Below are 24,846 nucleotides of genomic sequence, written 5' to 3'. Positions count from 1 at the left end.
ATTATCACGGAAACAAGAGAGAATTCAGGAAAAGGAAATGATCAACAGGATTAAAAGTTTCAAAAAGACCAAGTCAAATGATGCCTGAGGAAAAGCCATTGGGCTTAGGAGTTATGAGGTCATTGGTTACCTTGGAGAGAGCAGTTTCAGTTGAGTGTCAAGGTCAGAAGTCAGACTGTAAGACTGAAAATTGAGAAGTGAGTGGAAGAGACCTAAGGAAATGCCAGCAGTCAAGCAAATGATGACCCTCTTTAGGAATCTGGTGGTGAAACTCAGAAGAGGTGTAGGACAATAAATAGCTTTAGGGGCTGGTAGAGTCAAATTAAGTGTTTTTTGTTTGTTTTTTGAAGGAAAGAGGAGACATGGGGTGGGGGGAACAGGAAGGAGCCTTCAGGTAAAGAGAGATTGAAGATAAGAAAGACAAATTAAGAAAGAAAGCTTCCAGAAGAGAATTTAGGGACCTTAGTTCTAGACCTTTATTTTACAAATGTGATCTCTCCCTCTATACATAATAGGTATAATCAGGGAAACTCCTCCATACACAGTGACTGGCTCCAGTACATCCCGTGGAGCATGCCTGGGGCTGGGGCCCCTTCCAGGGAAACATTTACCCTGGCCCTTTCTGCATTGGTAAAAGACACATGCAACCAGTGGCTGGTGACATGTCACCTCTCCCCCCACCCCCACCCCAGCCACAGGACTTAAAGCTTCTTCGAAGAGGCTTGGACACTGGCCCCCACCCCCTGTAGATCATAAAAGGGACTGACTCTATCCTCTGGTGTGGCTTCCTATCTCCAAAATGTGTGGTGTGCAAAAAATTCTGTCTCTCTGTTTCTTTCTCTTTCTCTGTCTCTCCTCACTCTCTCCCCACTACTCCCCTCTCTCCTCTCTCTTCCTCATTTCTCTCTCTCTCTCTCTCTCTCTCTCTCTCTCTCTCTCTCTCTCTCTCTCTCTCTCTCTCTCTCTCTCTCTCTCTCTCTCTCTCTCTCTCCTTCCTTTTTATTGACCTGAAAGTTATGGCATATTTGAATAAATATGGGGCCTATGGGAGACTGGACCTGGGCCCTTAGCTGACTCTTTTGCTAGTGCTTCTTTTCCCTGAGCGTAGGTAACCAAACAATGATTCTGAAATGGATATTTCTTGATTTTTCTTCTGAGTTCCTCGGTTGGTGCTATTTGGAATGCTGGAGATATTCCCTTTGGCTACTTTAGCTTTTTGGAGGAAGAGACAACCACTGATAAGAGAATGAATCCAAACTCTGGCCTGGCTTGCCAGAAGACATTGTACTTTGAAGGAGAGATTCTGACAGTGCAGAGCCAAGGAGAAGGTGAAATGCCTGTTCATTGAGCAGTTCTGTAAAAGGTTTCAAATTTTGAAGTTTTAGGTATCAACCTCCTGGGAAAGGATAATGGGAGCTATTAAGTTACTACTTCATGTTTTAAGTCTGCACCAATGCATGTTTGTAAGTCTTTTGTATATTAAGCATTTGTTTTTAGCGGAAATAAGTAACAGTCCTATACCTGATCTATATTGTACACTGAATATCTCTTATGGGTATTCTACCTATATCAGGTAGGCAGGTCAGTCAAATCTAAACTTTAAAGCAATTCTCCAGGGAGTTCCAGAATGGGATTGTAAAGAACCAGAGAGTTTAAGAAAAGAGCCTAACCTTTCTTCTTAGAGTCCAGGTTCTCCCATGGCTAAATCTACTCTATACTTGGACTCTGAGATAGGAGCCCCTTTATAGAGGGAGAGGGTGAGAGGACTAGCCCCAGTAGGCTCTACTGGGGTTGTATACTATAAATTCTATTCTGTTTTGTACTTGCCCTAGTACTGTTAGCTGCAGGAGGGCAGCTAGGTGATAGAGTACTGGTCCTGGAGACAAGAAAACATGAGTTCATATCCAGCTTCAGACACTAGCTGTGTGACCCTGGACAAGTTAGTCAACCGCTATTTTGCCTAAAAAAGCCCCTCTTGGATCACTGTCTTGTTGTAGCAGAAGAGCTTGCATAGCTGAATCGAACTATGAGCTATGCTGTGCAGGGTTACCTAAGATGGGCAGGTCATAGTGGAGAGCTCTGACAAAAAACGGCAATCTATTGGAGAAGGAAATGCCAAGCCACTCCAGTGTGTTTTCCCATGGAAAAAAATAGGCCTGTGGTATCACAAAGAGTTGGACATGACTAAATAACAATTTAGTTATATTTTCATGTGTATAGATCATAGATCATACATAGATAGAGGAAGATAGAGAAGAGAAGAGAGGGGAGGGGAGGGGAGAAGTCCCAGGAAAGGGTCTTAAGGGATATCTATACTTAATGAGAGGGAGAAGGATGCTAATTCAGCAAAGGAGACTGAGGAAGATTAGTCAGACAATTAGAAGGGGAACCAAGAGAGAGTAGGATCACAGAAGCCAAGGGAAGACAGAGAATTCAAGAGGAGGAAACTATTGGCCCCATCAAAATCTGAAGAGAGCTCAAGTGGAATGAAGACTGAGGGAAAAGCCTTGGAGTTTGTAGCTGAGATATCACTGGTAACCTCGGGACGAAGCAGTCAGAAGCCGAATTGTAATCCTGCAGACCGAGGAGTTGAAAATAAGGAAATGGAAGTAATGAGCATATAGTGGATGACCCTTTCTCTGATAAACCCATAAAAAGATAACAAACAATACTAGGCCATCTACACAAAAATTCAGAGGAGGGAGAAATCATATCTGTCAAATAAAGGCATTGAGCTAAATCTCTCAGGTCCCGAAGGTTTCCTTGAGAGCTTGCCCTTCCAAATATTCCTTTTCTTTTTCTCATCTTGAAACTCTTTTTATTCTTTGGCTCTTTCTTACCCCTGCCAATTCTTTCTCTTTTAAAAAATAACTGACATAAGTGTTTTGATTTTTTAAAAAATTTACATCATCTTCATTTACAAAGCTATTGCAAACTCCTACCCTACCTAAACAGTCATTCCCTGTAACAAAGAATAAGAAAGAGAGAAAAAAAATCAGAAAAACTAGCCAGCATAGCAACCAACTCTGATGATAGATGGGCAGCATGTACACTCTGGCCAAATCTCTCAGTACCAGGTGGACCACATCTCCCCTCAGAGTTTCAGGGACTTAGGGGCAGCTTTTTCTTTTGCCATTGACTCCACCCCCCAGGAGCTCTGTTCCCCTCATTTGCTAGGGGCCTATGGCTTTCCATTTAACCACTTAAAATCATGTAGCTATTATAAAGGAATAGGAAGGGAAGATAAACATCTTCCCTCCCCTCCCCTAGTAAAATACCATGAAGGCTTACAGTCCCCTATCCCATTTTGGTCCCTGAGGGGGGCAGGCTCAACCTAAGCCAGTTCCCTCTGTCCCACCAAGTTCACATCCATAAGCATCATCAATGCTGGAGGAGTCTGTCTCAGCACTTCTCAGGCTGAGGGTCCTGAAAGTCATTTCCAAAGGTCACTCTTTGCTCTTCAAGGCATTGATGCTGTGCTGGCTTCAAATCCTGACAACTGGGCGTTATGCGGAACAACTGGAACTCTCTGAACCTTTTGAATTCACAAGGTCATAGGCTCTATTCCTTACATGGGTTTGCCAGGCTCCCCAAAGAGACCAAAGGCAAGGACACACAGTAGCTAAAGCTGACAGAGGCTTTTCGGATGCCTCTTCAGCCAATCATGAGTCTCCCCTTCAACACATTGTTAGCCAGCTGTTAGCCAGTTAAGGAATGTTGACACATGCTCCAGTCTGTCTCTCCAAGGCACTTCTCATACACTGAGCTTCTGTCTAGGGGCTCTGTTACATGCACTACACCCCCCATCGCAAGTGCTATGTTCTGCAGCCGTAGTCCCCCACTTCTGCAAAGATAGAAAGGGGGTTTGTTTTCTCATCTCTCCTTTGGAACCAAGTAGGGCTTTAATTTTTACAAATTACTTCACATTATCTCATTTGATCTTCACAACAGCCCTGTGAGATGGGTACTACAAGTAGCATTGGCCCATTTTACAGAGGAGGAAGCTAAAGCTTAGAGATAATTATTGACTTGTCCACCATCACAGAGATGGCAAGTGTCAGAGCCGAGATTCCAACCAAGTTCTCTCCTGACTCCAAATCAAGCCTCTTTCCACTCTATTATGTTATGCTAAACTAAGAGGAAGCTAGCTGATTAAGCAGATAGAGGGCTGGACCTGGAATTGGGAAGATCTGATCTCAAATCTGACTTCAGACATGTAGTAGCTGTGTGACCCTGGGTAAGTCATTTACCCCCTATTTGCCTCAGTTCTTCATCTGTAAAATAGGGACACACTGGAGAAGGAAATGGCAAACCACTCCAGTATCTTTGTCAAGAAAACCCCATGGGCAAGTCCATGGGTCACAAAGAGTCAGACACAATTGAATGACTTAACAACAAATTCTAGACTATATGCTCCTTGAGGGGAGGACCTGTATCTTCTATGTGGCCTTTCAAAGTTGGAAGAGAAGTTAGAGGTGAATTCTTCAGGTGCTATGTCGATTTGGGATCTGGACCCTTCCTTGAGGAAAGGAGTTTGGAGATTGAGGACAGGAGAAGACAGGACAAAGACAAGAATATGGTTAGTTCTTGTATAAGTTCTTGAAGAGAACTGGCTAGTTTCCCCAGCAGGGAACTGACTTCCCTGATCTCTGGCTCAAGGCTGTTCTTGCCCTCTTTGATTCTGCCACGAGGGCTGAGAGCACTGTGTCTCTGCCCTGCCGTTGAGTCCTGGGCATAGGAATCTAGCCCCCAATGCCAAGGAGCCTGGTGAGCCACAGAGAAGGGAATGTTCCCCAGTGCCTCCCTGAAAAGTGTGAGCCAGTCTCTCTCACATATACACACACACATGCACAACACAGAGACACACATATGCAAAGACAGACAGACATATCAAGACATCCACACAGAGAAAACTCATAACTGAGACTCATACAGTTTACACAGAGACAGCTGAACACATATACTCACACTTCTAGCCCAGATAACATAGAAACCTGGAAACACATACACAGTCACTCAGAGACAGATAAACACACAACCACACAACCAAATGTGCAGATATGCACACACACACACACACACACACACACACAAGTTGCATAAGGCAAGCATTTATACCCATACACTGTTCACCCAGAGGCATTTGCAAAGTCAATGCAATTAGAGATATATGCAAACATAAACCATTTTCCCTCTAAAATTTTTTCCCCTTTATTTTGTTCTATCCTGTTTGTTTGTTCTGTTTTCTCTCAGTGAGCTCCTTGAGGGTAGGAACCATTTTATTCTTTCTTTGTACTCCCTGTGTTTGGAACAGCATCTGGTGTATAGTAGAGGCTGTTAGGTGGCGAAGCAGATAGAGCCAGGACCTTGGAAGAAAGAAGACCTTCGAACGTTGCCTCAGACATTTACTGGCTATGTGACCCTGGGCAAGTCACTGAACCGCTGTTTGCCTCAATTTCCCCGTTTGTAAAAAGGGGATAATAATAGTGCCTGTTGTTGTGAGGATCAAATGAGTTAATATATGTAAAGTGTTTTGCAAACCTTAAAGCAACATATACATGATAGTTGTTATTACTGTTATTATTATTATTATTAGCAGCTTATTAAGTGCTTGTAGACTTGACTAGACCAGCCCAATACAGATACATGGCTATACCAATAGACATGGGATAGCAAAGATTTGCAGATGCAGGCCTGGATACCCAGATATACAGAGAAAATCCACATATACATGTAGCCTCACCCAAGATGCTCTGCCAGCCCCCAAGTCAGTAAGCACATAGGCCTAGGCATGTGTGTGTATGTGTGTGTGTTGTATATGTATATGTATGTGTATGTGTGTACGTGTGTGTATATTGTATATGCATGCATGTGTATGTGTGTGTGTATTGTATGTGTGTGCATGTGTGTATGTGTATATGTGTGTATTGTATATGTGTGTGTATCTATGTATGTGTATGTAGTGTATGCGTTATGTGTGTATATGTGTGTGTACGTGTGTGTGTGTGTGTGTGTGTGTGTGTGTATGTGTGTGTGTGTAGCTGAGGTCTGGGTAGAGCTGCAGAAGAGACGTAACTACTCTGGGTCTCTCTCCTTCGGGGAGCAGTTGTCTCCAAGGTTCATGTATATACAACTAGCCCAGGAACCTCCCAGAGAAAGATACATACCCACTGACCTCAGGTTACCTGCTCTGTATTTGGGGCTTCTCTAGTCCCTGGCAGGCATCCTTGGTGTTAATCAGAATCTGATCTGGGTAGGGGGAAGGGCAGTGTGGGGAGAACCCATTGGGATTCACCTGGTGGCAGCCCCTACCCTACATCCAAGGACAATCAGGCAATGTTGTTGGTAAGAAACCAAAACCCCAAGGGAAGATTTGAGATCTGAAGACTATATTTGACCTGGAAGGACTAGTATAACCCCCTCATTTTATAGAAGGGAAACTGAGGCTTGGGGTGGGGGGTTAAGTGACTTGTCCGTGGTCATATACGCAATGGAATTTGAATATAGGTCCTCTAACTACAAAGCCAGTACTCTGGCCACTGTATGATGCTTCTCCCTCACTTTGGGGCATGGGACTTCAATGTGCCCATCATGCCCCCTCCCCTCCAACATATGACTTAGTAAGCTTGGGAAAGTGTCCAGGAGGAAAGATAACTATGTGGAAGGGAGTCCTGGCCTCTACCAAGTCTTGAGGATTCATTCCTGCCCTTCCTCCCATGCTTCAGTCTCTCTCTCTTCTGGGTGGGAGCCCCTTCCCTTAGGACACAGTGCCAGGGAGGAAGCTGCCTTGGGTGGCATGGTGAGCATGCGGAGGAGGTGCTGCCGGGTGGGCCTGGCAAAGAGCCTTGGCACCCTGGAATCTAGGCCAGCAGGAGGGGGCTGGGTACTTGAGAGGTGAAACCTGGGGCCTTCGCTGAGGTGGGGAGTGAGGAAGGGATATGACAGGAGCAGAGAGAGTCCTCTTACCTTTCTCAGAAAGCAAAAGTGATTAACAGCAGAGTCCTGGACATGGGACATCCAGTAGTGCCCTCTCGGCTTATCTTTTTCTCTAATGCTCTGGCTAAGAGAAGAGTAAACTCTGAGGGGGAGGATCTTCTGGGCTCTGCATCAGATTAGGTGCTGCCAATGTGCCCCAAGGAGGGGGGCATTGCCAGGGCTGCCCCCTCTTCATGTCTGCACCCAATCCTCTCAGCAAAGAGCCTGGCAGACATTTGTTGGCACAGATGCCCAGGCCCTTGGCAGAGCTCTGCCATGATGGGAACAGGGAGCATGGGGGGTATTTCCAGCTTGGGGCAAGGACCGCAACCATATATACACATGCACACACAGACACATATGCATACTTACATATAGGAACACATTCACCTACTCACACATATGCATAAAGGTAGGCAGGCATGAATTCATACCTAGAGAGACGCAAACATATAAACTTACACACACCACACACACACACACACACACACACACACACACACAGAGAGTCAATTCAATTCAACAAACACTAGTTACCTACTATTTGCCAAACATTATAATGGACATTAGAGCTAGAGATACTCAAGGAGATTATAGTCTACTGGCAGGGAAATAACATGTACACATATAAATAAATGCCAAATATGTATAAAGTCAATTCCAGGGGAGAGCACAGGCTTCATAGGAAGGACAGTTGGTTAACAATAGGACAAGGCTTCCAGAAAGCTCATTGCAAAGATAGAAAAGAGTGAGGGGGTGTGGCTGAAGCAGATGGGTATGAGGGAGCCTGGAGCAGCAACCAGAAAAGGGGACTACAGTCTAGACAACCTGCCACCGGGAAGCCCAGGGATTCTGAGGAGAGCCATAGCGCAGTTGATAGTTATATCCATCACAGCAGCAAAAGTAAAGCTGATTTAGTGAGCTCAAATCCCACCTTCCACAAGGAGACCTCTCTCAGCACCCCTACCTCCCCCTTTATCTCTGGCTTACACTGTTTGCACGTCATTAGAATGTAAGATCCTTGAGGGCAGGGATGGTTTGTGAATTTCTTTGTACACCTGGTATAACAGGGTCCTTAATAGTTTGTTGGCTATCAATCTCTGAAACAGAGGTGCAGATGTTGGGGGATGAGCAGAGGTTTACATACTTACATAAGCATGTTTTCTTCAACATACACACGAGGATCTGTACTCACCCACAGACATAGGACACTCACTCACTCACACTGAGACACCCAACAATACACAGTGCATGTGAAGGGCAAATACATGTCACTCCCACCAGGCTTGATATGCACACACACACTCTTACAGGCCCTGTAAGTCCAGCTGTAGTCCTTCCTTCCACTCCCCCCCCAACACCCCCTACCCTCTTATCCAACTAAATAGTGAAATAGATAGGGCACGTTCAGAAAACTTGAGTTCAAATATATCCTCGGACACTTCCCAGCTGTGTGACCCTGGGCAAGTCAATTAACCTCTCTGTGCCTCAATTTCCTCAACTGTAAAATGGGGATAATAATAGCACCTACCCTGTTAGGGTTATTGTAACAACTAAATTAGATCATTTTTAAGTGACTAGCACAGTATCTAGCAGGTTTGTCATTGTTGTTGTTCAGTCATGTCTGACTCTCCCTGACCCCATGGACTTTGAGGTCCATGAGGTTTTCTTGGCAAAGATACTTGCCATTTCCTTCTCTAGTGTGTCTCCATTTTACAGATGAGGAACTGAGGCAACGAGAGGATAAGTGACTTGTCCAGGGTGACACAGCTAGTTTCTGAGGCAGGATTTGAATTCAGATCTTCCTGATTCCAAGCCTGGTGCTTCTATCCACCATCTAGCACATAGTAGGGGGCATATGAATGTTTCTTCCTTCCCCTTCCCTTTTATAAAAATAAGAGGGATTCCTGAATTTAATAGGCACAGCAGCACAGGACAGACTGGCAAGGCTTGTGGCCCAAGCACTCCCCCTTTCACACATTTCTGTGCAGAGCCCACGCATAGGTACCGCAGGCTAGCACTCCTCTAGTTCATAAAGTGGTAGTAGCTGTCCTGGAATGTCCAGGTACTTCCTCCCTCAACACAATCACTTACTACATCAAGGGGCACTCCTCTCTTGGTACTAAGCTCAGGAAGGTGCCCTGAGGCCCTTACTGGGGGCTGAGCCAGGAAAGGACTGAATGAAAAGTTTCTGAGGTTCCCTCAAATTTTGCCACTTTATGTGACAGGATGGGAAGGAGGTCTGAGGGAGGAGTCATCTGAAGAGTCAGGGAAAGAGGGAGAAGATGGAGGTCTGGAGGTCCCTTACTTCTCATCCCCTGTCCTGACTATTGACTCCTTGTCCCACTCTTGAGTATGGAGCCACTCCTCTACTTCCCAAAGATTTTCCAGTCCAGAACTGTGCAGTCTAAGTGTGTCTTTGTGAATTGGGGGAAGGGGGCTGGGGGGCTCAGGGAAAGTGGGGAGTTCCCTCTGTGGACACCTTCTAGAGTCATGCAATGTGAGAACTGGAATGGCCGTTAGGACATAGAATATCAAATGAGATAATGTGTGCAAAGTGCTTTGTAAGAAGCTGTGGGTACATGTTAGCTATTTTTATTATTAATGTCAGAAGTAGAAGGCACTTTAGGACACAAAGCATGGAATGTCAGAGCCAGAAGGGACCTTAGAGATCTCTAGTCTAAAGAACATTAGAACACAAACCTGGAAGGGATATTAGGACATATGGGGAGGCATATGCTTTGGGCAACCTGAGCAGACTTTTTTAAAGGCAGCAGAGATCTAGGATCAGGTTCAGTTCTGTCCAAGGGACTTTGCCTTTCTCCCCCTTTCCTCTGCATTGTCCTGATTCAGGGGAGATCCCAGGCCCAGTATGGCCCCTGGGTGGGTGCCAAGCTCTGAGAAGATGCATGAGCTAGAAGTGCCTGGGCTTAGAATAGGGGTCATACCAGGACTCAGTACGCCTTCCTACCACACAGTCCTGCTTCCCCTCAGGAATCTCGGAGTGGGGCTGGTGCACACGACTGTGCATGTAGTGTATTTTTGTGTATTAGTTGTGTGTACAAGTGTGTGATGCTGTGGCGCTGTGGGTCATATACGTGTGCTCATGTTAGTCTGTACCTGTGCCTAAGAAAAGAAGAGGAAGGGGAGGAAGGAGAAGAGAGACAGACGGATACAGACAGACAGAGACAGAGAGGAGAGGAGAGAGGGGAGAAAAGACAAAGAAAAAAAGAGAGGGAAAGTGAAAGAGGGTGGAAGAAAGAAGAGAGAAAGGAAGACGCAAGGAAAGAGGAAAGGCACAGGACGCAGACTCAAAGAAAGAAAGGAGGGAGGAAAAGATAATGGAAGAGCGAGATGGAAGAGTAGAGGGAGTGAGATTGTGTGTGAGTGCTGTGGGTGTGCGAGTGTATGTAACTGTGTGAGTGAAAGTGTGCGTACCGTGGCGTGTGTGTATGTAAGAGTGAGAGTATATAGACCCCGGGAAAGGAAGCGGGGGATGGGGGAGAGAACTCCGCGCTGGGCTCTGCAACATCCTGACCAACCCCCGGGGCTTTCAGAATACAAAAGGTGGTGTAGCAAGCCTGGGTTCCACGGTGCCCCAGCTCCGCGTGCCGCATGCTAGGTGCTGTGGACAGATCCCTCCTGCCTGCACGCCCGGCAGTCCGGAGCGCCAGGTGCCCACAGGCGGGCACGGTATCAGGCGGAGTGCGAAGGGAGAGAACCTCTGGGGAAGTGGCGGCCCAACAGCTCGGGCCGGGCTGGGTCGGGCAGGGCAGGGCCGGGTTGGGCCCGGTGGGGCAGCTAACTCCTCCAGTCAACTTTGTTCCGGCTTCTTCGAAAGCCGAGCCGAGCCCTGCGGGCGGAGGCGGGGCCGGCTGGGAGCGGGAGGGAGGTGGCCGGGCGGGCGGGCTGGGACGCAGGGCCGGGGGCGGGCTCGGCCACCAGCTCCGAGGCCGGGAGGGGAGGGAGGCAGGAGAAGGGGAGGGGGGCACCTGCCCGGGCTCGGCCCGCCCTCAGGGGTTTGAGGGGGGAGGGGAGGCGGGCTCGCGGCCCCGGGCGTCCACGGCCGCCCGGGTAGGGGGTCGGGTGGCCGGGGCCGCTCCGCCCCCCGGCCCCGCCCCCTCTGTCCTTTATAAAGCTCTGGGGGAGCGGGCGAGGGCGAGTTGGGAGAGAGAGGGAGTGCGTCCTGCCGCCTGGCTGGACCCCTCCAGCCCGCGGTCCTCCCTCCTTCCCTCCCTCCCTCCCTCCCTCTCTCTCCGTCTCTCCCTCGCGCCCTCGCTCTCTTTCTCTCCCCTCCCTCCCCGTGCAGCCCGGACCCGAGCCGCCCCCGGGCCATGGAGCGCTGGCCCTACGGCTGTGCGTGGCTCCTGGTGGCCGGCCGGGCGCTGCTCCAGATGCTCCGCTCCGACCTGCGCCTGAGCCGCGCGCTGCTCGGGTCCCTGGCGCTGCTAGCCCTCCTGGACTGGCTGTGTCGCCGCCTGCTGCCCACGCTGCCCGGGGTGGCCGTGGTAGCCGGCGCGGGCTGGCTGGTGTTGTCCCGACTGGCTCGGCGGCCCAGGCTGCCCGTGGCAGGGAAGGTGGTCTTCATCACTGGTGAGTGGGAGGTGGCGGAGTGGGTGTGGCACTCTGGGGCACAGGGTGTCCTCCCCCTTCCCGCTAGACCAGGCAGTAGCCCAGTGGCTACGTCCCCGGAGGGGCCTGAAGAGGAGGGAGAACAACTAACTACTTCGGGGGGAGGAGACAGTGTGGTGTCTTGGAAATCTGGAGTCAAAAGACCTGGGTTCTAATCCTAAACTGTGTTACTTTAGTAGGTGTGAACTTGGTCGAGGCATGCCACCTCTTTGTGCCTCAGTTTCCTCATTTGTAAGGTAAGAAGGTTAAAATAGATGACTCAGAGGTCCTTTTCAGGTCTAAAAACTATGATCGTAATGCTTTCCCTAGACCAGTGGGCACAGCTCACCAGAGGTGCCCAAAGCTGCTCTTCCTCTGTCCCTGGAGTGGAGAGACTCCACTCCAATCAGTGGATCTCTGAATAAAACCCCTACTTGCAAAGGCTGGGCTGGACAGTGATTGAGATGCTTTGGCTAGAGAGCCTATTGTCCAGCGAGACATGGTGAATGCCTTATATCAAGCTTTCTGCTCTGGTTTGGTTGGACGCTGAGACTGCCATTGAGGGGGGGTAGATTGGGGAGGGGGTCTGGTTTCAGTCTTAGAGAGGAGGCAGTCCCAACACTCAGGGTCTTGATAGGGCATGGGGTCAGTGACACCTCGTCATTTGGGGCCCATTATCAAGAATGGTGGTGGTGGGGGGTGTCCTCTGAATCAGAAGATGGTTGCATGGGACCGTTGTTGCTCCCATGCTGACAGAAATGAGGAAAACTAGGGGAAGCTAAGTTAGTGGAAATGATATTGGAATTGGAGTCAACCCTTTGCTGTTTACCACCTGTGTATAACCTTCAGCATCTCACTTCTCTTCACTGGGATTCAGTTTCCTCATCTGTGAAATAAGGAATTGGCCTCTATGGTTTCTGCTACTTGAATATAGTTTGAGCTCACATGAGGGACTTCTTATCACTTAGCTGTCTCCTGGCATTTCTGGAGTGACATGAGTCTGTTAGATGTTGTCCAGAACTGAAACTCTTCCAGTCAAGCTGGGACAGATGGAAGGGGTTATAGCTAGAAGGGACCTTAGGACCTAGAATAGTAGAGCTGGATGACTCTTGGAAGTCAGTTTGTCCACCTCTTGACCTATGGGAAGAAAAGAGGAGGTAAGGGATCAGTGTGTTTGGCTAGACCCACATGAGGAAGTGAGGATGACTCTTGGCCTGAGGTTACTCCTGCCTGGCACATGGGACATGAGCTCAGGCTGACACCCTCTGACCCCCAGACTGCAGAAGACACTTTTTATGGTGTTCATACCACGGGATGAGTTTGGGTGCTGTTTCTTCTGCAGGGATGCTCGGACTCCTTAGGAAGTGAGGTGGGAGGGGCAGCTAGGTGGTGCAGGGGATAGAGCACTGGCCCTGAAGTCAGGAGGACCTGAGTTAAAATTCGGCCTCAGACCAAACACTTGACACTTAGTAGCTGTGTGACCCTGGGCAAGTCACTTGACCCCAATTGCCTAAAAAAAAAAAGGAAATGAGATGGGAGGGGGAAGTAGAGGACAAATCCAAGGAAGGGGAAGCAGAAGAATTAGTGGTGTCTTAGGACAGACCTGTCCTCCCTTCTCTGTGCTTTTGGATCTGACATTGAGAAAGCTGATGGCTCATAGGATTTGAAGCATCACAGATGAGGAAAGGAAATGACTTGCTCAGGATCACCTGAGTTTTTTTTTTGTGGAAAGTGGGATTCAAACCCAGGTTCTCTGACTCTAGATCCAAGGCTGCTGGTATCCAGACTCGAGGGGAATGAGGGCAGCTGGGATGACAGCTGCAGGGTTCTTGGTTGTTTCTGTGATACCTTATCATTGGTGAGGGCTAAGGAGCAGTGGGGAGAGATGGGTCAGGGATTTGTGTGGGAGAAGCCAGAATTGTATCTCAACGCCGGGGGCCATCTTGGGCAGTGTCTGTGGCCAAGACTGGGCAGAGGCCCTGGGAGGAGACTGAGCAGGGGGCTCAGGTGCCTGCTAGACTCTGGGCTGAGCTGAGCTTCCTTTGTTTGGAGATGGGAATAAATCTATCAACAGAAAAGGAAGTGGGGGTAGACACCGAAGGGGGGGAGGGGAGAGGGCCCAAGGGACTTTGCCTCTTCCTGCCAGACTGGCACTGGCTCCCAGTGCCCAGAGTGGTGAGAAGGACCATGGAGAACCAGCTTACAGTGCCCCCCATCCAGTCTCCTTGGCTAGAATTGGGGGGGGGGGCGGGAGATGATAAAGGAGGGGGTTTCTCCAAGTGGCCTCAGACCCTCAGGGCAAGGAGGCTGCTTCACCACTTCAGGTGCTGCCTGATCTGCCAGCTGCCCTCCTCTGCCTCTTGGGTACCCTCTTCAGTGACTCAGCCCTGAATGGGGCAGGGGACACTTAGTCTGTTGTGAGGGGAAGAAGGGAGCCATGTTATATAGCAGAAAGAGCAATGGGGTTAGAGTCAGAAATGGGTTCAAATTCATACTCTCTGGATGTCAGTTTCTTGAATGAATGGCTACAATGAAAGGCTTGCAATGGATGATTTCAAAGATCCATTCTGTCCATAAATCTTATGATCCTGGGAAAAAGCAGTTAGAGATTGGGTTGTGGCTTCAGGAAGGGAGAAATAGGCGATAAGGTTGAAAAGGCACAGAATGCGGAAAGCACTGAAAGCCAGGCAAAGAGATTTGGACTTTATCTTTTAGGCAGTGGGGAGCCATTGAAAGATTTTGAGCAGAGTCCTGAGAATAGAATGTAAGCTCCCTGAGGGCAAGGACCATTACTAATTTGTGTGTATCCCCAGCACCAAGCATAGTGCCTTTGTACATAGTAAGCATTTAATAAATGTTTGCTTATTGAATCGAACTGAAGGAAAGTGTGTTCTGGAATAGATTTGGAGGGAAGGGAGGCTGGAGGCAGGGATGCTGATAAGGACTCTAGGTCCTAAGGATCAGAGCAGTCCTAAAAGGGTGCCTTGCTAAGTAGTGAGTTTCTTATCAAGGGAGATACTTAAGTAGAAGGGCTGACTGCTTCCTGAGGATATAGTAAAGGGACTTAATTGGGAAAGATTTCTGATATCCCTTCCACCTCAACATTACCAGATGCTAGCAGCCTGGGCTGCAGCAGGAGGGAAGTGAGTGAGAGGTAAGATGATGTGAGGAGGAAGAGCCTACACACTTGGAAGGATTTGGTGGACTGAGCTGGTCCTATGAGTTTGATTAGAGATGTTGACCTCCAGAAACTTTGGCTTAGCTGGGGTTTCCAATAAGATCAGATGGGTTGCCTGCTTCTAGTGATCTAGCCCTGAGGGGTTAGTATCTGTGTACTGAGTTCCACTGATGCCCACTTATCCTCTTCCTTTCCTATGGGATCTCCAGCACCAATACTGCATCCTACTTTTACAAAAAAAAATATTTCATTAGGTATTTCCCAATTACATGTAAAAATGGCTTAAGAATCATTTAAAAAATTTTTGAGCTCCAAATTCTCTCTCCTACCCCCCCTCTTGAGAAGGTAAACAGTTTGATTTCAGTTATACAAGGTGAGGTCATGCAAAACACATTTCCATATTACCCATGTTGCTAAAGAAAACACAAACAAAAGAAATCAATAAAAATAAAGATAATGAAAAGAAGCATGCATTCAATCAGCATTCATGGTTCATCCGTTCTGTGGAGGTGGATAGCGGTTTTTTCATCAGGGGTCCATCGGAATTGCCTTGGATCATTGTCTTGACCAGGGTAGCTGAGTCTTTCACAGTTGACCAAAGCCTACTTTGAGAACCCCTGGATAGAAACCCTACATCAAGGGCTGGCAGCAGAGTTAAGAAGTTTCCCCTTTGCTGCTACAATTAGTTTTTTCTTTGCTCAGGACTCAGTGGAGAGGGAACCTCTCCCTCAACCCTCAAACTAGATCCCCTTTCTCTGGCCCCTGTCTGCCCTGCCCAGAAATTTCCCAGGCTATAAGGGGTGAGGGAGGAATGATAAAGTTTTCCTTCCACCTTCCTTTCCCCTCCTGGGGACTTGGCCCTGTGGGTGACTAACCTCGTTTTTGGATGCCTGTCTCTAGAAGTTAGGGCTGACCCACCTTGGACCATGTAACATAATGCCATAGACACTATTTGGGGATAATAATAGCTGCCTTCCTCACGGGGTCGCTGCAAGAAGTGTTGTGTGCTGTTAACATTTTTCAAAGCTCCAGACAACTCTTTCAGATTCAGAGTCTGAGCACAGTTGATGAACTGCAGTAGTAAAGGGGATTTTCCCAGTGGGAATTCCTCGTACCAAGGACTTTGTGGTCCAAAGAAAGATCTACAGATGGAGAAGGCCCAGCAGACCTGGGAAAGCCACAGGCATCTGGGAACTCATCTGACCCCTCACGTGACCAGGGGACACAGTATGGAGCACTCTACTCCCTATCCTTTCCACACAATTTCCTTTTAGGTCAGTGGGAAACAAGGAGCTCAGAGGACTCTGTTGTCATTCAGTCATTTTTTAGTTGTGTCCTACTCTTCATGACCCCATTTGGGGTTTTCTTGGCAAAGATACTGGAGTGATTTGCCATTACCTTCTTCAGCTTATTTTACAGATGAGGAAACTGAGGCAAACAAGGTGAAGTGACTTACCCAGGGTCACACAGCTAGTAAGTGTCTGAGGCTGGATCTGAACTCATGAAGATGAGTCTTCCTGACTCCAGGACCAGGCTCTATGCAGTATGGCGCCACCTACCTGCCCCAGAGGGGTCTAGACATCTGCAAATTTCTGACTGTCGCCATGGTTCCTAGATAGTGAGTATCAGAGGCAGGGAGAGATTTAGGCCAGGCTCATAGGAATCAAAGATGAGGGAATGTAGGCTTCAAAGAGAAAGGAAGGGCCTTAGGGATGGGGATTCTGGAGCTCTGTGGTCCAAATGGGAGGAGTCCTCCCTGGCACAGCATTTGGACAGTCCATGCTGCTCTAGGCTGGCACCCTATTTCCCTGCTCTGGACCTCAGTTCTCTTTTGGGACCAAAGTGGGCCGAATGTTTCTACAAGTCTTTTCTCCCTGCTCTGTCATTTGGTTCTAAGATTCCCTTCCTGCTCTAAAATTCTGATTCTATCTTCTGTGGATGGACATCTCCCCTTACCCTGGCTTCTGAATGAGATCAGTGACCAGAGAGACCTCCCCTGAGCTAGGTAACCCCTGCCCATTCTAAAGGTGGAAGTGGAAGTGGGCCCAGAGCTTCCTCAACCTGGCAGGAATTCTCTCCTCTAGCGTCTCAGTTGTACATCAAAGACCAATCAGCTGGGTACACCAACATCAGGCAAGGACATATTAAGTGCCAGCTGCCCCCCTTTGCTCAGCCAAATGGGCCAGGAGTTAGGAGTTGGGGGGAGGGCATCAGTTGGAGGGGTGAGGTCATGAGCTGGGAGGTCATGGGATGCCTCTGGCCTGATTTCCACCTTTGGGTAAGAGCGACTGGCTACCAGGAAAGGAAGAGTGGTTTCTCCAGAGGGGAGCTGCTCCATACACATTCTTCCTTGTTCCTCTGCCTCTCCCCCTGGACAGCCTGCAGTCTTTCCCAGACACAGACACACACGTTTTCACTCCTATGTGGATTTCTGGCCAGAAGCATATGGATGGGACACTCAGGTTTGTTTGCACAAAGACACATGGCCCCACATGCATACATGGAGCAGAAGGGTGCTGTGGAAAGAGCTCTGGATTGGCAGTCAGTGGCCTTGGCTTTGAATCTCATCTCTGCTACTTACTAGCTGTGTGACCCTAGGTAAGTTACTTACCTCTCTGGGCCATTCAGTTCCCCTCTCCTTAAAATGAGGACTAGGTCCCTTCTGGTTTTAAATCTATGTTCCTGTGTACACACCTGCCTAGATATGCAGACAGTGGTGTCCTGTAACATGTGTCTGGCCATGGGAAGACTTGGCCAGAAATGCGCCCAAACCCAGCCATCCATGGACACAGATACCATGCCAACATGTGAACTGAGACCCAGACAGACCAGGACACATGGACAAACAAACACATCATCACGTGCACGTGGACAGACAGAGGTGTGGGTGCCCAGATCCACAGTCACGGGCCCACGTGAACCTCACCCACGCGCGCACACACAGACACACACACACACACAGTGGGGCCACCGCGGGAGGACCACAGGTTCCCAGGGGGTGGGGGTGGCAGCCCCGCACGCCAGCCGGGCCTCAGACAAAGCTCTGGGTAACCCTCAGCCTGGCTTTGTTCTCCCGAGGTAACGGGAGGGGGCGGGGCCGGGAGCCAGACGGAGCCTGGTCGGGAGGAGGGGCCAGACTGGGGTGGCGGGAGGCAGAGAGGGGCGGGACTGAGAGGGCCAAGTCGGGAGCGGGGTCAAGGCTGAAAGGTTTCAGCCCAGCTAAAAGGGAAAAAGGGGGCAGGGTGGATCACCCTCTCAGGACCCCAGGTGGGGCTGAAACCCTCCCCCCCTCCCAGCCCGAACCTCTCTGGGCCAGTCCCAGAAATGGGACACATTCCTTTCTCAGATCTAAAGAGTACCACCCTCCCATGTCCATCCGTACTCCTCCCACCTCCTCTTTTCTCTCCCCTCTCCCTCCTTCCTCCTCTTCCTTGCTGGCTGTCCTTGCGCCTTCTTTCGCCTCCCTCCCTTCCTCCATCCCGGCCAAATCCCGAGCTGGACATCGGCCCAGAGAGGCCCCTTAGGACTCAGCCGGGACCAGCTGGACCAGAGCAGGGAACCGAAGAGACCAGACCCAAGACTCATGCTTTCACCTCAGCCCCGGAGAGGAGAGGTTAGGGGCTGCGGGGAGACCCTGAGTGCCAGGGAGTGGAGAGAAGGGACACACTGGGTGCCTCTAAAGAAGTCATTCAGAGAATTTCCATAAGGAAGGAAATTCAAAGACCATCTCAGGTTCAACCACCTCATCTTATAGACAGAGGAAATTGAGGCTGTGAAAAGTACCTCGTCCAGGGGCACTCTGGCTGGTCCCACATTTGCAGAGTGGAGATTCCAGTCAGGTCCTCTGTTTTTGTTCATGGTTTTTGAAGAGCACCAGTGACATCACAGGTCCTCTGACTCCACCACAGAGTAACTCTGGCTGAGGTGGTGAATTCATGAGGGGGGATAGTGAGCAAGAAGACTAAAAGGTAGATTGTGGCCAAACTGGGGAAGCTTGAATGCAAGCTGAGCTACTTCTACTTTATCTTCTGGGCAATGAGGAACGATAGGAAGGTTCTGAGCAGGAGTGCCATGATTAGAACTGCGCATTAGGAAGATTCAACAAGCATCTTTATTAAGCATCTTTGTTCCAGGCATTGTCCTAGGTGCTGGGGGAGGAAAGACACTGGGAGAATAATTTGGCAGCTTGTTCTGAATACATCAGGACAGGAAGATCAATCAGGAAGCAATTACATTAGTTCAGGCCAAAGGTAACAGGAGTCTGAAGTAGGGTCTAGCACTTGGTGGGGGAGGAGGAGTGTGTGTGTGTGTGTGTGTGTACACTGAGGTACAAATAAATTTGTTGAGTTGCTGAATTGTATGGTGTATGCAGAGGCCCTTGAGTATGCGCTTTCTAACCTACCCAGCTTGGCCAGGCTTTGTCCCTGGGCACCATGGATCTTATACCTGACCAGCCTGTTCTTGGGACCAGAATGGGTGCTTCTGGGGAGGGAGGTGGAAGGTCTACACTGTGGGGACTTAGAAGAGTGGGTGCTCCTTTGGTCAGGAACCATGGAGAGTGTTATGGGGGAGGGCCTGGTGGTTTGGGGGTAGCCCTGTGACTCCTGAGGTCTCCACTCTAGTCTCCCAGTTTCCTGGCCATAGTCATGAAGGTGAGGGAGATGTAGGGAGTGAGCAGGGGGTGGCACAGGACAGAGCTGTGGTCTCAGTCACTTCCTTGGCTCCAGGGTCCCCAAGGGAAGGGTGTTTGCTTGGAAGGATCCAGCCACTCGTTGACTTTTTAGTGAGTACCTTCTCTCCTCTCCACCAAGACTTCTTCCTCTCTGCTGCCCATCATGCCCTGCTTCTGGTTAATGAGGTGAAGGATGAGGCATACACGATGCCCAGATCTCCTTTGGGTACAGGAAGAAGGGAAAGAGTGACTGGGCAGGTTCTGGTGGACAGTGTTACACAGAGTAGTGGGTTCTACTGTCAGCCCAGACACTTTCCCCTCCTTGTGGCTATTTTCCTCTTCTGTAAAATAAGGGCTAGACGATCTCTAAGGTCCCTTCCAGCTCTGACTTGCTTTTGGATTAAACAAAAAGACCTTATTAAGTGCCTAGTGTGCCAGACACTATGCTGCACACTGGGGAATAAAATGACCAAAAAAAAAGAGGTTTCTGTCCGTAAAGTGACTTGTCCAGGGTCACACAATGTGATATTAACTCAGGTCTTCCTGACTCCAGGCCTGGCACTCTATCCGCTGTAACACCAGCTGCCAACATGTTCATAGATAAGTAAATGCAACACAAAACAAACAAACAGATTTTGGAGGAGGTGAGGGAGAACAGTGGCAGATGAAGGTATTAGGAAAGTGGTCCTGGAGCTGAGCCTTCAGTGAAACCCAGGGGAGGACAGGGGCAATAACCCAGGCAGGTGGCGGGGGGAGCTGGAATGCCATACACTGGGAACAGCAAGAAAGAGCAAGGAGAGGAATGTTGGAGCTCTGAATGCCAAGCAGAGAGCCCAAGACCATGAGGAGTCTCTGAAGCAGGGGAGTTGACATGGTCGCATCTGCGCTTTAGGAATTTCAATTTGGTAGCTGTGGGAGTTTGGCCACAGCAGCAGTGAGACTCAGTGGATAAAGCACTGGGTCTGGAGTCAGGAAGACCTGAGTTCAAGTCCAGCCTCAGAAACCTACTGGCTGTGTGACCTTGGGCAAGTCATGTCATTGCTGTCTGCCTCAGTTTCCCCATCTGTAGAATGGGGATAATAGTAGCACCTATATCCCAGGATGGTTGTGAGGATCAAATGAAATGTTTGTAAAGTGCTTTGCAAACCTTCGAGTGTTATATAAATGCTACCTTTTACTGCTTGGAAGATAGGTTTGAATGGGGACCAATGGAAGCTGAAGGTATATGTCCCACACCAATACACAAACCCAGAATGCCAGAGGCTGCTGGCTCTGCCTCTTCAGCTAATAATTCCTTCCTTGCCCCGCAGGCTGTGACTCTGGCTTTGGGAAGGAGACAGCCAAAAGGCTAGATGCCATGGGCTTTACCGTGCTGGCCACGGTATTGGAGCCAGAGGGCAGAGGGGCGCAGGAGCTTCGGGCCTCTTGCTCCTCCCGCCTGACCCTATTGCAGATGGATCTGACCAAACCTGGGGACATCACCCGAGCCCTGGAGCTTGCCAAGGCCCAAACCGCCCGCTCTGGTCAGTCTTCCTTTTTAATGACCTTGGGAGAAAAGAAAAATGGGGAGGGGGCAGGTCGAGGAAAGGAAGGTGTCAGGAGGGGGGTGACCAGGGGAGGAGCCTTAATCAAGCTTAATCAGGGAATGCTGAACCAATTAATCAACCAGCATTCATGAAATACCTGCTATGTGTTGGGTACTTGTGCTCAGTGATGGGGATTCAAATACAACAGTGAGACAGTCCCTACCTTCAAAGAGCTTGCCTTTTCCTTGGGGGGAGGGAATACAGTATGCTCACAGATGAAGTAAATGCAGGATATATACAAAACAAATGCAAAGTGATTGGGGGAGGGGGCTATCACAACTAAAGCAATCAGGGAAAGCCTCTTGAATGACTTTAACTCAGCCTGGAAAGGAGTTTTGGGTTCCAAGAATTGGAGGTAAAGAGGGAAAACATTCCAGGCAGGGAAAGTAGCCTCTGCAAAGTAATGGAAGAAGTGGAAGAGCAAGTAGGCCAATTTGGCTAAACTGTAGAGTCTACGAAGGGGAGTAATATACAGGATGTTCCAAAAGCCTTAGGCTCTTAAACCTTAAAACTGTCCTAAGACTTTTGGGACAGGATGGAAAGATGTGGACTTTAAATGCCAAATGGAGGAGTTTGTGTCTGATCCTAAAGGCAATGGAGAACAAGAGAGTGACATCCTTAGATTCAAGCTGTAGGAATATTAATTTGGTAGCTGTGTGGAGGTTGGACTGGAAAGCAGGGAGAACAATTAGGAAGCTGTTCTAATAGTCCAAGTGAGGAGAGAGGTTAGGACACCTGAACTAGGAGGGCTGGAGCAGACAGCACCAGACAATTGATTGGATACGGGGGTGTGAGGGAGAGGGAGGAGGAGAGAACTGGGAGGTCATGAAGCTGGGTGACTGCAAGATTAATAGTGAAACAGGAGAAATGGGCTTGAGGGGAAGATAAGAATTCCGTCTTGGACAGTGTTTAGTTGGAGATGCTTATGAGACACTGTGAGTGTGCCCGTGTGTGTGTGTGTGTGCGCGCGTGTAGCTTAGGAGGGAGTTGGAGAGTCACCTGCGGACATGATCACTGAGTCAATAGGAGCGTTAATATGATCAATAAGAGTTTGGGGTGAGGAGAAAGTACAGAAAATGCTGTGTGTGTGTGTTTGTGTGTGTGTATGTGTGTGTGTGTGTGTGTGTGTGTGTGTGTGAGAGAGAGAGAGAGAGAGAGAGAAGAGAGAGAGAGAGAGAGAGAGAGAGAGAGAGAGAGAGAGAGAGAGAGAGAGTCCGCGTGATCCACAGCGTGTGGTGACTCTAGAGGATAAGGGGAGTAGGATTCAGGCCGGGAAGGGAAGAGGCCAAGGGCTAGGGCTGGGGAGCAGGAGGATGTGAGGTGGGGGAGGGTAAGAGCCCAGGGACAGAGGGCTGGGCTGGCCATGACCCTCTCTTCTACGGTCCAGGGCTTTGGGGACTAGTGAACAACGCGGGCCACAACGACATAGTGGCCGATGTGGAGCTGTCCCCAGTGGCCACCTTCCGCAGCTGCATGGAGATCAACTTCTTCGGGGCTCTGGAGCTGACCAAAGGGCTGCTGCCGCTGCTGCGTCGCTCCCGGGGCCGCATTGTCACCGTGGGCAGCCCGGCAGGTGAGGGTGGGTCACCAGGGCTAGGGGCTGCGGCTCGGGCGGGAGGGCTAACTCAGCTTCGGCCACGCCCAGTCCAGGGGTCCCGGAGCTGGCGGGGGAAGATAGGAAGATGTGCCAGAGCCTCAGGACGGTGTGCACGCGTGCCTTCCCACCAGGAGACATGCCGTATCCTTGCCTGGCCGCCTATGGGGCCTCCAAGGCTGCAGTGGCTTTGCTCATGGACACTTTCCGCAGCGAGCTCCTCCCCTGGGGGGTGAAGGTCAGCGTCATCCAGCCTGGATGCTTCAAGACAGGTGCGGATCCCGGGACTGAGAGGTTGAGGGCGGGGCCTAGGCTTGCTGAGTCCACTCCCCGAGGAGGAGGGCAGGTCAGATTCGCGGGGGGTGGAGTCTGGGAGAGCTAGGGTATCTGGGACGGGGCGGGTAGAGTCAACTAGGCGGAGGCTGTCCCCTCCCCACTCCGCCCCCACCTCTCACAGACAGGGAATAGAGGTCCCAGATCGGATGAGTTCGCTGCTTGTTAGGCCCAGACCTCGAGGATATATAAATATATGGCCTGGGTGACCTTTGAGGTCCGTCCTGCTCCCTCCACGTGATTCCAGGTTGGGTGGCTCTGGGCTTGGGTGGGGAAGGTCGGGCGCGCCGAACCACCCCATCACCTGCTGCGGCTCCTGCAGCGCCCATGGAGGACCCTGGCCTCTGGGAGCAGCGGAAGCGGCTGCTTGTGGCCAGCCTGCCCGGGGAGCTGCTACAGGCCTACGGAGAGGACTACATCGAGCACACGCACGGCCAGTTTCTGCGCACCTTGCGTCTGGCTGTGCCCGACCTGAGCCCCGTGGTGGAGGCCATCACGGACGCGCTGCTGGCCGCTCGGCCCCACCGCCGCTACTACCCGGGCCGGGGGCTGGCGCTCATGTACTTCATTCACTACTACCTGCCCGAGGGGCTGCGACGCCGCTTCCTGCAGGAGTTTTTTATCAACCACTCACTGCCCCGGGCCCTGCGGCCCCCGGCCCCGAACCAAACCCAGACCACGTCCCAGTGAACCAGGCACAGCCACCCAGGGTCCCCGCTGGGGAATCGCCTGCTCAGGACTCAGTGGGGGACAAGTGAAAGAGCTCTGGACTTGGGGGTCAGAAGATCGGGGTTTGAATCTCAGCTTTGCCCCTGACCACCCGTGTGACCTTGGGGACCTTATTTCTCCCCCACCCTTACTCCCCCAAGCCGTTTCTTTCTAGGAAAAGAGGCGGTTTGCATTAAATGATCTCGAAGGTCCCTTCCAATTCTAAATCCTTTGATCGTGTGTGGGCACAGCCCAGGGTAAATCCAGATGTTGTCTTCCGCTGAGTGGCCCCTTCCACGAACTCGATGTCTCCAGACACCGCTTCTTCCCTACAAAGCCCTCATAAGAACTGTCGGAGGGAAGGAGGGATGATGGGGTCCCTCCTACCCATGAAGGGCTGTGCCTGGTAAACTCTCAATGAAAGGAATGTTTCCCAACGTGTTGGGATCTGAAGGGTTAATTCTAACCGTATCTTGGCTGGCTCAAGAATTAGAATCCTCCCTTAGAGCTGCGGGCTCGGCTGTATCCTCTATATCACCCCACCACCTAACTGATCGTCACTTTTAAAGCACATAAATAAACTGGAATTTTTATTTCTCCTACAAGTGGTCACAATACACTCTTTCTTCCTGGCAATCAAGGTTAAGTGACTTGACCAGGGTCACTAAGCTAGTACCTGTCTGAGGCTGGATTTGAACTCAGGTCCTCAAATCCCAGGGAAGGGCATTCTATCCATTGCCATCATTTTTGATGGTGGTGTCCTGACAAGGGTTATGAGGGTGACACTGACAGGAGAGACAGTGATGAGGGGTTTGCAACACAGTAACTGGGGAATGTAGAATTTCACTAAAGAATCCATTAGGAAGCCTCCAGCACAGCTTGCCAATTTTGGGGATAAACCCCTCTCTGCACTTAGCCATGCTGGGACCGTACCACAAGAGGACTGCCCTTCTGGCAGCATCTGCCCAAGCTTCCACTCTTCTGGGACAGCCTTCTGAGTACAGATGAGCCAGTGAAGAAAGATGTCATCAGAAGGCACTGCAGAGTAGGCCTACAGAATAGGTCTTTTTTACTCATCAGCCCAGACCTGTGATTTCCTCTGGTTAAGAAAACTCCACTTAGGAAAGGCAGCAGCTGTTGTGGGACAGTGTTAAGAGATGGCCTGGGGCCAAGCAGTTCAGTGCCGAGT

At 50.0% G+C, this 24,846-nt stretch overlaps 1 protein-coding gene across 1 annotated transcript; it reads left to right on the top strand.

Moving 5' to 3' along the window:
* Positions 1-11,131: 11,131 nt before the first annotated feature.
* HSD11B2 (hydroxysteroid 11-beta dehydrogenase 2) lies at positions 11,132-24,256 on the top strand. Its single transcript, XM_020989346.2, has 5 exons — positions 11,132-11,568; positions 20,747-20,959; positions 22,410-22,595; positions 22,751-22,888; positions 23,272-24,256. Exons 1-5 carry the CDS (start codon positions 11,310-11,312, stop codon positions 23,637-23,639), a joined length of 1,164 nt encoding a protein of 387 aa, XP_020845005.1. The 5' UTR covers positions 11,132-11,309; the 3' UTR covers positions 23,640-24,256.
* Positions 24,257-24,846: the final 590 nt, after the last annotated feature.

This window comes from Phascolarctos cinereus, unplaced genomic scaffold (assembly GCF_003287225.1).
Source record: "Phascolarctos cinereus isolate Bilbo 61053 unplaced genomic scaffold, phaCin_HiC Scaffold_2;HRSCAF=192, whole genome shotgun sequence".
Lineage (NCBI taxonomy): Eukaryota > Metazoa > Chordata > Mammalia > Diprotodontia > Phascolarctidae > Phascolarctos > Phascolarctos cinereus.
The sequence above is the reverse complement of the archived record's forward strand: the minus strand, read 5'-3'. Positions and strand labels throughout refer to the sequence as shown.